This window comes from Jatropha curcas, chromosome 6 (genome assembly GCF_041381405.1).
Source record: "Jatropha curcas cultivar XTBG-Jc1 chromosome 6, XTBG_Jcur_1.0, whole genome shotgun sequence".
Classification (NCBI taxonomy): Eukaryota; Viridiplantae; Streptophyta; class Magnoliopsida; order Malpighiales; family Euphorbiaceae; genus Jatropha; species Jatropha curcas.
This window is the reverse complement of record NC_143156.1, coordinates 26601356-26615465: the sequence shown is the minus strand read 5'-3', so window position 1 is coordinate 26615465 and position 14110 is coordinate 26601356. Positions and strand designations below refer to the sequence as shown.

Here is a 14110-nt window from a genome sequence, read left to right as displayed (position 1 = left end):
TGTCGGCCATGTATGGAGAGATCGGCACCCCTGTGTTCATCTAATGATATATGATATAGAAAACCACAGGTGGCCTCCTATTGGTATGGAAAAAAAAGAGCTGTAAAAAAAATGAAAGGGCTGGTCAAGTGACGATTAGACTGGTCGGTCATGTATGAGGGATCGGCTCCCTAGTTCACACGTTTGAGAGGGCGAGCAATGTGGGAGGATGGCTTGTCGGAGGTTTCTGTGATGCCATTAACCAATTTCCACGTGATGTGATTATGTGAAGATGTTAATATTTATAATTGTTGTTGTTTTGTCATTTGTGTGATTGACTGCGTGATCATATAACTAGTCGGATGACTAGATTAATTTATTTATGCATTTGTGTGATTGTGTGGGATGAGAGGGTTAACTAACCTACTCATTGAGTTTAGGCGCTTATCCTTGCCTTATTATTTTTCCAGGTTACAAGTCTTCTAATATCTTGTGACTTTGCCACTGGACATCTAGAGGAACTATTGAAAATGAAATCTTAATTCATTTTGTTCAGTGTATTGAAGGAAATTTTAAATTTTTAGATTATTTCGCAATTACGATAGTCATGTATAATAAATTTAAAAAATATTAACATATTTTTTATTAAAATTTATATTATGTAATATATTAACATGGGCTACAGAATCTTGTAAATCAAGTTAATAGTGAATATGATGATATTAGGGCTGAGGCCCTTTCAATTGACAGAAAATTTGTTTGATATGTATTTAGCTTACTTACAGATTCTGGTGGCTTTAAGCCTATCCAAGTCTTAGTGCCAGTTCGGCCAAGGTAACTAGTTGTGACATAATCATCATTGTACTCTTTTTAAAAATATCATAAGCACATACTTATATGGAATAATCCACAAAATCTATCATCATACTCGGGAGATTTGGAAAGACCTTATATTTAATGATAATAAATAAAAATACTTAAATAAAAAAATATAAAAGTTAATTTTTGTTTAGTTGAAAAGGAGAATCAATTTGTCATTTTACAGGTTAAAGGCTAACTAGCATACAACTTGGACCAATTGAAGGCTAAAGGCTAAGCCCAGTCCAATACTTATTAACCAGAAAGACTTATGGCTATGGGCCTTCGATGAAAACTTGATACTAATTTGATTCATGGACCTTCCAATTTGGGTCCAATTTATATGTACAAAATAACATTGTGTGGGGGGTTTTGGGCTCAAATATTGTCGTGACAAGCAGAATAAGATAAACAACGTACATTGAAAACTTTCAAATACAAGAAAGACTCCTTGCATGATTTTGTGAAGGTAAATCTTCCCTTATCAGTTGATATTTATTTTATATTTATTCCATCTTTTCTTTTGAAAATTATCTATCATTTATGGCTAATATCTCTTCTGGAGAATATTGCATGTTTACTCCTTTTTATTTTTAATGATTTTCATCTTTAGAACTAATCAATCTACCACTTTTCATGAGTGCAACAGGATTTTGAACTATTTATAGGATACAAAATATGATTCAAAAGACATAACTCTACACATTAAAGAATATAACCCTTCATCTTAAAGGATATAATCTTACAGATTAAAGAATATAACGATTCATCCTAAAGAACATAACTCTTTATTCCAAAGGACACAACTTTTGGAGAAATAAATAATATCTTTAATAAACTTAATATATATCCATTATATTATTTAGTTTTATAACAAGAAAATTAATCTCTTTACTATTAAAAAATATTTTTACAATTTTTAACATTTAACTTTGAGTTGTACAAAATTTTAACATTTAACATCTATCCTTTATTATGGATTATCATATTATCATATTTAAATTGATGATATTCAATTACATGTATATCCAATAATGCCCAAATGGAGAATTCTAATAAGGTAAACCAATTAAAATTTTAAAATTTCATGAAGAAATAATTCTTCTAAAGCTGGGCAGTTCACTGAACTAAGTTCATCAAAAAGGAGGTTTTAGTAGATGAACCGATGGTTCTATGACTTATTTAGAGAGTAGAATTGAAATTTTAAAAAGTTTTAAAATTTCAATTTAGTTTCAATTTAATTGATTTCGACAATTCTAATCTTATTTTTGATTTAATCCATTTTCTTTACGTTGGCATGAAATCTAATTGTTTAATTTAAAAATTTTCATTTAATTTGAATACATACTTTTCTACATTCAATTTCGATTTGAAACAAATCGATATATTGAAACCTAATATTTTTCTTTTATATATTTCAGATGAATTGCACAGTAAAAAATTACTTTTTTTTCTCACAAATTAAATTTCTTTTGTACCATTCATGATTTTAATTGACCTTGAAAAATCATTAAAAGTATTAATCAATTTATGTATTTTTTATCATTTTAAAATATAGCTCCAAGAAAAAGAAAAAGCTAAAATTACTATTTCGTATTTATGGTTCGACCAAATTAACGACTCTATACGTGCATTTGATATCCTTAACTTTTGATTTCACCTAATATTTTAGTTCTTTCCAAAATTATAAAAAGATGAGAATATCCTTAGATAGTACCATATTTCACTCAAGCTCAACCCTTTCTTACAAATCCATTTTGGACTTAAACTCAATCCTCTCTCCATTTTGTTTCATTCAACACCGCTTATTCTATCCATCTCTATTTTAAAACCTCAAACTTTTATTATTTCTTTCTCTCTTTTCTTTTTATTCTTTAACTAGGTTTGGTCCTGCGCATTGTGCGGATGCCTAATTGATGTATTTTATAGCTTATAATTTGTAAATGTATTTTAAATATGATACCAAAAATACAAATAGCAATAAACTTTTGTAATTATTGTATATTAATATTTTTCTCTATGTAATTTTTAATATTTAAAACAACTATTTAAACTGTTGCATTATTTTAATATATTTATTTAATTATCTTTTCTAATTTTTAATATAATTGATGCACTGATATTATTTTTAAAATAAGATTTATTTTAAATTTATTTTGAGAATCCTAAAAAAATTCTTATGCATTCTCTTAGTAATTGTTTGAAACCAACGTTATATAGTTTGAAAACTATCAAAAGTGATCTAATCAATATATATAAAAAAATAAAAAAAATTTTATATATGTATGACTTGATAATAATATATATAGATATATAAACTTTTATTACAAAAATATATAATATTTAAAAATAATAATCTAGGCATATCTACTAATTATTAATCTAATTTTTTATTTAAATTATACCTAATTATCTATATTTATCTAAAAAATATATATAAAGATATAGATAGAAATGGATAAAACATCATCATTCAAAAAAACTTTTATATATATTCTAAATATAAATGTATAACCTTAATTCTATCAAATAATTCCTCGACAACGGGCCAATTGATGAGATTTCTAACCAAATTAAATAGGAATACAGGAAATTAGAAGATTTATGAACAACTCAAAAGGAGAAGAAGCAAGAAAGAGCATTAGCAACCTATATAATAATATTTTTTCTTCCATCATTTATATATATATATATATAAATGTGGTAACCTAATGGAATTCAATGAAAACACACATGCACTATACACTAATAAGAAATTTGATGCTAATACCCCAATGCATTTCAATGAAAATACATATGAGATAATCCCCAAAAATATCTGCAAGTAAATAATGGATATTAATCAATTTAGTTATGGATAGTCTCAACCAGAAGAAACTAAAAAGATAAACAAATTGATCCAATGGAAAGAATATACTCAACTGTTGTTGAGCAAAACAGACACCAAAAGAAATTCTTTTACCATGAAAAAGAATGAACGTGTAACTCTGCAACAGAAAACAACATAAAAAGATACCATGAAACAATCAAGAGAATATAAATATGATATTATTAAATAAAAATTTTAAATGATAATGATAATGATATAAATCTTGCAAAAAAGAAATAAAATATAAATTGAAGTAAGGAAAAATCTACCATGGATTCTGTTCATTGGTTGAAAATTGAACAAAAATATAGCTACAATAATAATTTAAAATGAAGATTACCAGATTAAGTTTTTGCAGCTAAAAGACTACCACTTAAAACGAAGAAGCCAACTTTCCGAGTTTTTACGTAAAAAACTGACTGCACTTTAGATTGATAGATAAATATAAATGAACCTAGAGCTAATGAATGAAAGCTCAAATTTAGACAGTCAGATGATAAAAGATTCAACTCTCAGCTTTTAAATTTAAATTTTAAAATATTATTTTATTGTAGGTAACAAATAAAATTTTAAATTAATCCAATTAAATTAAGTAAAACTTAAAACTTTATAAAAAAAGGAAAAAATATTAAGAAAATGTATTAAAATTAGAAAATTTGTAAAAAAAGGAAAAAGGGAATGTTGAAACCACATGGTGTCAACTCAGCATTTTAAAAGTTATTTTTTGCTTCAGAATATATATATATATATATATATATATATAGATTAATTACTACTAGCATTTATCTTCCTTTCCTTCATCGTCTTCTTATTTTGCTATATTTATTTGTGTTTCTCTATTGAGTTATGACGAAGGATTTTGTGCTGAGGGTTTTGAGTTTCTTATGGCGATTGTGCCGAGGGTTTTGAGTGTTTTTATGGCGAAACCAAGATAAACTCATAAAAGGTCGTAGCTACATGCATGGGTAAAGAAGTTCTTTTAAGTATTTGTCAATTCAATCCTTCAAAACAAAGAATTAAGGACCATGCAATTTGAATTACAGAAAGATGGTGGCAAAATAAGAAGATGACAGATCCAGAATCACTTCCCTTCTTCACTCAAAAGGATTTGCGTTAATCGTGAGAATTTTACGAATTACAGATCATATAATCCTGAGTTCTTAGAAATCTAGAGTTCAGTGGGAATTGTCAAAAAAATTCAAATGGGGACTTGTCCAAAGAATTATTAATGGATATGTCATTCAAACAACTTGTTTTTGCAAAAGAGACATGTGGTCTTTGAAATTATTGATAGGTTTTATTCTTTAATTGTATACAATACTGAAAAAGAAAGCTTTGAGAGTATAAAATACACAAGAATAAAGTTTCGAGAGATTAGCAGTACTACTTTCATTCCAAAGAATTATTAACGGATTTTAGAAAAAAAAGGCAAATGGATCTTTGAAAAGTTGATGATACATTAGAAAGTAAACTTTGACTTTTGACCTTTTTTTTTCGAGAAAAGTGGCTCTTGAGTAGGGGTGGCCATTTTACGGCTTTTGGAACCCGTGATAGGAGCGGGCACTATACAGTTTGAATTGATTTTTTAAATTGGACCGAACCAATTCGGTCTATTTAATTTGATTTTTGAGTTATTTGATTAGATTCGGTATGATATGTACATATATTTCAGTATTTGGTTACTAATTCGATTGCATAGAAAGAAATCCGAATAATCCGATTAAACCAAAAAACAAAACACAACGTTTTAAGCTAAACATATCTTATATATTTTATCTCTTTTTTTAGTTTTCACGTTTTTATGTAAATTGTTTACGTCTACTCAAATTCTCTTCCACGGTTTCACTTAAAGACATTGTCTACGACTCTGCGTAACTAATATTTCAAACCTATCTCCCTCTCATCTCATTCATCTTGTTCCAAATTTCAAGTTTCCAACAACATTGGAACTGTAAGTGTTGTTTTTCTAGTATTTTTATTTTTATTTTTATTTTTTTTGCTTTTGTTTTGTTATTTATTTGAGTTTTCTTCATGATTTTTCAATTCCCTAATATTTGTTATGTTTTCTTTGATAAAAATAAAATCAACAAGTAAATATATATATATATATATATATATATATATATAGTTTTCTTTTTCTGTTTTTTTATATCTCCCTCTTATCTTACTCATCCTGTTCTAAATTTCAAGTCTCCGACAACATTGCAGCTGTAAGTATTGTTTTTCTAGTATTTTTATTTTTATTTTTTTGCTTTTGTTTTGTTATTTATTTGAGTTTTCGTCATGATTTTTCAATTCCCTAATATTTGTTATGTTTTCTTTAATAAAATAAAATCAACAAGTAATATATATATATATATATATATATATATATATATATATATATTATTTTCTTTTTCTGTTAAAAAATAATGATTCAAATTACTATGCATAATCAAATAGTGCGAACCGAACTGAATTGGTTTGATTCGATTTTAATTCTAATTTCGATCAGGTCGATTTGCTATGCTTTTAACTTCAGTTCCGTCAATTTGAGTTGATTTGGTCCAATTTAAACCGAATCGCATGAATGCCACTCCTACTGGTGGGAATTGGGGGTCTGCAGTCTGGTTCTGGTTCCAATTTTTGAGGAATTGTGAATTGGTGATTTTGAAGAACCGGCAGTTTTTTCAACCGGTTAGAACCGACAGTTTCGACGGTTCCACCCGATTTCACCAATTTTATTTTTATTTTTTTAAATATTTTTATGAAATTTTTAAATTAACCCTTCTAATAACTGTATAACGGCTAGTTTTAAGAGTCGCATGAACTATCATTTTAAAAATCTCAGGCATCTCTCACTTTTTTTGCACAATTTTGATAGAAAATCCAACTAAGATGGATAAAATGGAGCCAAAGTTTAGAGATGTTATAATAATTTAACAAAAATGTAAGGATGAAGTAGTTAATTTAATACATGGACTGATGGACAAAATGATAATTTTTCCAAAGAAAAAACAATAGATTCATTGATGAGCTGGCAATAAAATTGGTATCACACCATTTTTGGAATTGAAGAACTGTAGCAGAGTATATAAACACAAATCAGTTTATGCCCATCATTAACTAACACAAGCAAGCAGAGACGACTTTCAGAGTTTCGGTTTTCTGTTGTTATTGCTAAGGTGCAAAACCCATACACATTAAATCTCTCTCTGTACGTCTCTACGGTTGTGGCCGGTGTGCGGTTCTTCGATTCATCGCCGAATCAACGGAGAATCAAACACTGTACATTCCAAAATCTCGATCTGATCAGCAGCTCCGATTTACTCGAAATTCAGAATCTCTTCAGGTACACTACTTAATCCTTTCACATGGCTAATAATTTGATATTATAATTTGGCAATTTTAATCAATTAATTAGGTCTTACAGCGATTGGCATTTTGGAGGAAATGAATGTCATGATCTTGAATCTTGAATAAATGTTTGGATCTAGTAAGAATTGAGAACTATTAGCGTTTTAATAATAGATCAAGAGTTTATATACGCTAATGTGTATTGTTTCTTATTGAGATTGATGGTAATATCGTTTGATCTTTGGAGCTGCGGTTGAATGAGATTGGAGCGAAAGAGAATTTTCAATTTTTGGTTAATGGGCAGTAACAATGTGCGCAGTTAGGGTATTTGATTGGAACAAAGTATTAGGATCTTCAAGTTTGAAGATTTGTCGAATTGTATATTTATTGTTAAAATGGCGTTACAGGAATAGAATGGATCTGGGGAGTTCAACTGGTTAAGATTTAGAGCTTGAGAACAAAGAGGAGTTAGGGATTTGTCTATTGGATTGAAATTGTATGTTGAAGTTAAATGGTGCATTGGTGACTTTTTGGTTGCTAGAATGAGGAAAACTCTGGTTGCAGGTTTAGAAGTTGGTGTCTACATATGCAAGAAGGCTCAAATTTGGTGCAAGAAACACAAACAAACAGTCGAGTGAAAACCTCTAATAACAGTGTCCAAGAGTCTGTTGCACACAATTTTCATATAAGCAAATCTAATAATCTTTGAGAAATAGGATTCTCGATTATTGAAATTCATTACTAAGTAATTAAAGACCATGGTAAAGACTTGAGCATCCTTCCTTGAGGAGTCATCTTTAAAGAGCCCATTGGATGGAAATTTGAGAGGAAATAGCAGGCTAAAGGCAGCACTAAATTTCCAAAAAGAGGAGACATATAAGAAGTATCCTTTTCATTTTCATTATGTTTTTTACACTTTTCTCGGCCATTTCTATCTTTGGTAACAAATAATACAGGGGACATTTACAAGTGTTTCCTTGTGGTAACATTTGGATGGAATTTGAATTTCAACTATTGAAACAGGGAGTAATGAAACATGAATCTCATTAAGTGGCTTGGGAGATTTAGTGTTGTAAAAGTTCATTATGAGGGAAAAGTTTATCATTCTAAATGTGGGGAAGGAAAATTCAGGTACCTAAATATGGAAAAGGATCATCACATTGTGGGATTTTGACATGAATTGCTGTAGCGTTGGAAGATTTCTTTATTCTGTGTATTTGGATGTGAACAATGCAGTACCATCTTCTCCTGGTATGACATTTTGCATGTTACACTTCATTAAAATTCCATTGCCAGATCTTTTCTTTTTGGTTAGAGATGATGGCCAATTTTTAAATTGGTGCACTCACTGAGCTGCTTTTTTGGGGAATGGCAATACAATTGAAAGAAAAACTGACAAATTTATCATGAGATCTTACCATTGATAATTAACATCTTCCTCACCTATAGCTTTTATTTGTTTGTTTCTTGTATGTGATTAAAAATTTAATCTTTGAGTGGGCTTAATTGACTAGTGCTTATTTTAAAAAATAAAAACTGATAACTTTTTCACTTGGCAGTGTTGAGGTCCATTTGGTTCCTTGAAAGGAGGAAAAGCAAAGTCAAATTGCTAAACTGTTCAGGAACTAATGTATTTAATTTCTTTTTATAAATCAGGTTACTAGTTTGCATAACCAAAAATAGCTTATATGGGAACAGAGGAGATTAAGAATGTCGACGCAGGAAGTTGGTTTTCACAATTGACCTATGACCAGTGGGTAGCAATACCTGTTTCTGGTGCACGACCATCAGCTCGCTACAAGGTGATCTTTTGTCTTGAATTTAACCCTAATTGAAGGATTCTTAGCTGGTTCTAAACTTTATTACTCTGGGGCAATTGTTATTTTCCATTTTTTAGCAGAATAATGAATTTCTCCTTTTTTCTTTTTAATTTCGTCACGAAAATTGACCTACTGATTTAGTTGTCATTCTAGCATGCTGCAGCAATTGCTGATGAGAAACTCTATGTCTCCGGTGGGAGTCGAAATGGTCGGTACCTATCTGATGTTCAGGTATTGCTTACGATCATTTGCTTGTGCATATGAAGTCCTTTCTTGTGGTGCATTTGGTTATGTGCATTGGATAATTTTTGCAGGTCTTTGATCTTAGAAGTTCTGAATGGTCTAGTCTGAAACTCAACACCAACCCGCAGGCTGACAAAGTTGAAGAAAATGGCTTTTTGGAAGTTCATCCGGCCACCTCAGATCACAGTATGGTAAGAAAAAATTATGGAATCATGCACATTGATAGCTATATGTGCTCAATTTATTCTGTTTTTGTCTGCCTCTAATTACTTGTGTGGTACTTTAATGTGTTTTCATTAACCATTAAGAAATTTTGCACGTTTAACAGGTTAAGTGGGGAAGCAAACTTCTTCTTCTTGGTGGGCATTCCAGGAAATCTTCTGATAGGATGACAGGTTTGTTCCTTTTAGAATTCATTTTAAAGATATACCTTAATCTTTTCCTAAACGAATCAGTATGCCATTGTAAAATAGACTTTTGCTTGGAATCTAATTTTGTGCTAATTTATCCTTGTAGTGGGGTTTATAAATCTTGAAACAAACCATTGTGGTGTCATTGAGACATCAGGAAAAGCTCCGGTAATTGATTCTATAAACTGCTTAGTTTTATGTGTTTCTTTGAGCTTGCCATCGATTTTTTGTATATGTTGTTTTCTAGGTTATCCTAAGGGAAAAAACTGCAGTTATCATTTATGGAAATTTGGTTGGTAAGACTGGTGTATATTTCAGGTAGCTCGAGGAGGGCATTCTGCTACTCTGGTTGGCTCTAGACTGATAATCTTTGGGGGAGAAGATAGTGGCAGGAGATTGCTTAATGATGTCTATGTTCTTGATCTGGAAAAAATGACTTGGGATGCCTTAGAGACAACGTAAGAGTCTATTCTACATTTTTCAGTTGTCTTACTGCATGTTTTCAGAAGTCTTCTGCATCAATTTGTTGTGTTTTCATAGGCAGACGCCTCCAGCTCCCAGATTTGATCATACAGCCACAATACATGCACAACGCTACCTTCTGATATTTGGTGGTTGTTCTCATTCAATATTTTTTAACGATCTTCATGTACTTGATTTGCAGACTGTAAGTGTTATTCTTTCTTTATTATTTTTTGTTTTTGCATTTGGAAGGCATGAAGGAATGAGGTGGTGTAGAACGTGAAATAGATGTTATAAAAATTTCCTCCTTTGGAAGGGAATTGCAATGTACTCATCCTATCCTGGAAAGGTTACTGTTTGTGATCTGTCAAAAGCTCAGACTACAGAGACGGTCTACTTTTCAATGCATGGAGAAGGCTGCATACATGTGATCCTCTCTATGACATGCTGAGGCAGAATATATGCACCATGACTTTTTGCTTGTACTCCAGCTAAACATAATTGTGCTATGAATAATGTTACCAGTTTGCCAACTTAGTGATAACATGCAAGTGGCTGTTTCTGGATTCTGATGCAGATGCATGTCTCTTTCCTTTTTTATAATATAATTCAAAGTGCGGATTTTTTAATCATATAATTCACTGTTGAGCTGAAAGTTTTTGGCATTGGTTAGAGTATGTAATGCATTAAGGTGTAGGGAGCTTGTCTTTCATATATATATTTTTGAAAGTGTTATATTGACCTACTATTGTAGGAAACTTCTGTTCCAGGGTAATTATATACCAGAATAAGCATGTGCTATATTTTATACTCCTTGATTTGCATACATAACAGATCTCTGTGCCTTATCTTCTGTTCATTATGAAATGGGCTCCATCCATTGCAGATGGAGTGGTCCCAACCAGAAATTCAAGGTGACTTGGTGACCCCTAGAGCTGGTCATGCTGGTATAGCCATTGATGAGAACTGGTATATCGTTGGCGGTGGAGATAACAAAAATGGTATCTAGAAACTTGTTTGTGTGTACTTGTAATTCTTATGCTTGATGTGCTTCCGCACTCTTTTTTGTGATATTGTGTAAGCCACTGTTGTTTAATTTTTATTTACAGGTTGCCCAGAAACCCTTGTGTTGAATATGTCTAAGCTTGCATGGTCGACATTGACAAGTGTAAGGGGGAGGGATCCTCTTGCCAGTGAGGTCAGTGTGTTTCTGAAAATATGGCCTTTTGTAAGTTTAAATATGTTATATTGTGGCATAGTCTTGGAAACGTAATAGTAGAATCTTGTCATTCACATTGAAAGCATGCAATTTACCTGATTTGGTGAAAAACTCATAGTAAATATTATTTTCTTTCTGCTGATGTTTCCAATCTCTGAGACATTTGAACTCTTTACACTAAATGTGTCTTGCACTTTTGTGAATGTTGGGAGAATAGGTTGTAAATATTAGAAAGCTAGATTTTGCATAATTTGCTTACTTCTGGTTTTTGCTTTCTGAATCTATGATTAAAAACTAGTGAATTTTGTTTTGTCATATATCAAACATTTCCTTTTTCTTTTTCTTTCTTTTTGTCGTATGATCTTTTTTTTTGTTTGGAAACTGGCTTCAATTTCGGCTTATCTTTCAGTACTTGTGAATCTGACAGCTGGTTTAATAATACCATGAGGACTGGGGCTACTAAAAAGAAACAAGAAAAACAAAGAGTTGCAGCCTTTCAGGCAAATATTTAGATTGTAATATGACTTTGATGTATCCATACACATTCGTTGGTTGACTAAAATTTTAAAACTCTTGAGTAGATATTTGAACTAAAAAGGCGGGTGTTTAGGAAATTCTAAATTTTAGTGGAATATGATAAATTAGCAGCCAAGATTATATTAGCATTCTGAATAAAAGAGTTATTTCTGTTCTAGTTCATTTGTGATTAACTTGGGAATTCACTTCCATGCTGTGCAATATGTCTAAATATTAATTTGAAAGCAGGGGCTCAGTGTTTGTTCAACATTAATTGAGGGAGAGAAGCATTTGATTGGCTTTGGTGGCTATAATGGGAAATATAATAATGAGGTATGCATATGTTTAAGTCACAGTCTGCTGGTCATAATGGTAGTATACTTCATTCTCCTTTTAACTAGTTCTCTTCTATGGTTTCCTCAACTGTCCATTACTTCTAGGTTTTTGTTATGAGACTCAAACCACGAGACATGCTCCGCCCCAAGATTTTTCAGTCACCAGCTGCAGCTGCAGCAGCAGCTTCTGTGACTGCTGCATATGCCTTTGCTAAATCTGAAAAGTTGGATTTCTCGAACATAAATTTGAACTCTAAAGCAGTTGAAAGCAACCCTTCCGAACAAGATATAACCAATGAAATTGATGCAATCAAAGAAGACAAAAAGGTGTTGCAATTGTCACTTGCAGAAGTGAGTGCAGAAAATTCACGGGTTAGGGAAAAGGTCAATGAAGTTAACAGTACTCATGCAGAATTATCCAAGGTATGCTCTCAAAGCTATGTTCTCTCAAGGGTGATTATTTTTTCATTTAATGGTAATAGTTCATTCTAACATCATTTCGACCTTTTTCCCCCTCTTTTAGGAACTTCATTCTGTCCAAGGTCAACTGGTAGCTGAGAGATCAAGATGTTTTAAACTGGAGGTTTTCGCTACTTTTGTCACAACTTTCCTTTTTATTCATATTTTTCTTTTCCTCTTGATGATCAAATCAGTCATAGTCAGTTCATTTTGGTTATGCTGATTTCCAGGCACAAATTGCCGAGTTGCAGAAGATGCTAGAATCAATGCAGTCCATAGAGAATGAAGTACAGATACTCAGGAGACAGAAGTCTGAATTGGAGCAGGAGATGGAGCTTAATGCAGCTGCTGCACAGCGACAAGGTTCTGGTGGTGTCTGGCGGTGGATAGCTGGGTAGATTAATGACCCATAAAAGTTGTAAGGTCAGTGTCTCAAAATTGTGCTAAAGATTAAGCAAGACATACCTCTCTGAAACTAATACAAGCAGTGTGGTCTTGAGCTGCAGCAAATTAACAGGCATGCTTTCTTGAAGGACCTTTGTTTTATATACATGTTCTTTTATGGCCATCGCTACTTCTTTGTTACTATATTTGGACGGTTTTTTAAAGAGAATTTTAGATGAGTTTAAACTGAGTAAACAGTATAGTCCGGTTTGTCAATTCTTTTTGGTTTTCTACATTGTATTTGTTATTTTTTGATTATTTTTTTGGGTTCATTCTATCATGTCTAAGGATTTTTGGTTTCCTCGAGCACCTCAACCTTTTTTGGTTTTGAATTCATTTTTGGTTGTACAAGTGAAGTACATTAGATCTAAGGTTGTCATAGAACGATATAGATTTCATTAGATGTCATTAGATGTCATATGTTAAATAAACATTAGACCTAACTGAAGTTAAATAAATATTTTTTTGATGGCTCGCAAGTTTGGATTTTCTTTAAGAACTTGAGCGTGGTTGTATCTGATTTTGGAGAATATCAATTTTCATAAAGCAGTTGTGATAGTTTGTCTTCTGTACAGGTTTATGCTGACATTGCAAAGCCTTGTTTCTTGCCTTTACTGAAGGGACAAAATCTTGTTTTGGTGGTATTGAAGCTAGGGGTGTAAATGAGTCGAGTCAAGTTCGAGCTCGTCACGCTCGAAGCTCAATGAGCTTGGAAATTTGAAACTCGAGTTCAGTTCAACACAAACTTGTTTATTTCAAGTTGATAAGGCTTGACGCTAATAAAGGTCGATAAAAGCTCAATAAGGCTCGACAAGCTCTTGAGTTGAATATCTCCACTTCGAGCTCAATTTGAGCTGAAGCTTTTCTAGCTATTTTTTGAGCCGAGCTCAAATAGTTGATGAGTCGGCTTAGTTTATTTGCACATCTAATTGGAGTTTATCTTCAAAGCTTTATGGTTAGTTGGAGCCAAATTAGCCCGAAAAAAAAAAAAAAAAAAAAAAAGAAACTACGAAAATTAAAGGCACAAAACATGTAGTAGCAAGCAGGACTGAAGAGCATGTTTTACGATCTTGGATATGGTATAAATGCCAGAAAATGGTCATACTTCAAAAAAATTTATTCCATTAGATTCTTATGTCTCCAGCTTCCTCCAAACTACT

At 31.6% G+C, this 14110-nt stretch overlaps 1 protein-coding gene across 3 annotated transcripts; it reads left to right on the top strand.

Moving 5' to 3' along the window:
* The first annotated feature begins 6792 nt into the window (after positions 1-6792).
* LOC105648653 (Galactose oxidase/kelch repeat superfamily protein) lies at positions 6793-14093 on the top strand. 3 transcript variants are annotated; one of them, XM_037638214.2, is made up of 15 exons: positions 6793-7037; positions 8699-8844; positions 9016-9093; positions 9177-9296; positions 9434-9500; positions 9622-9683; positions 9834-9973; positions 10056-10182; positions 10864-10978; positions 11087-11175; positions 11962-12045; positions 12153-12470; positions 12571-12630; positions 12737-12929; positions 13571-14093. In XM_037638214.2, the coding sequence occupies exons 2-14, from the start codon at positions 8731-8733 to the stop codon at positions 12902-12904; spliced, it is 1542 nt and encodes a 513-aa protein (XP_037494142.1). In that variant the 5' UTR covers positions 6793-7037; positions 8699-8730; the 3' UTR covers positions 12905-12929; positions 13571-14093. The 3 variants fall into 3 exon arrangements, with proteins under 3 accessions (XP_037494142.1, XP_012090517.1, XP_012090508.1); XM_012235127.4 differs by having other exon boundaries at positions 13526-14093; XM_012235118.4 differs by lacking the exon at positions 13571-14093 and having other exon boundaries at positions 12737-13208.
* Positions 14094-14110: the final 17 nt, after the last annotated feature.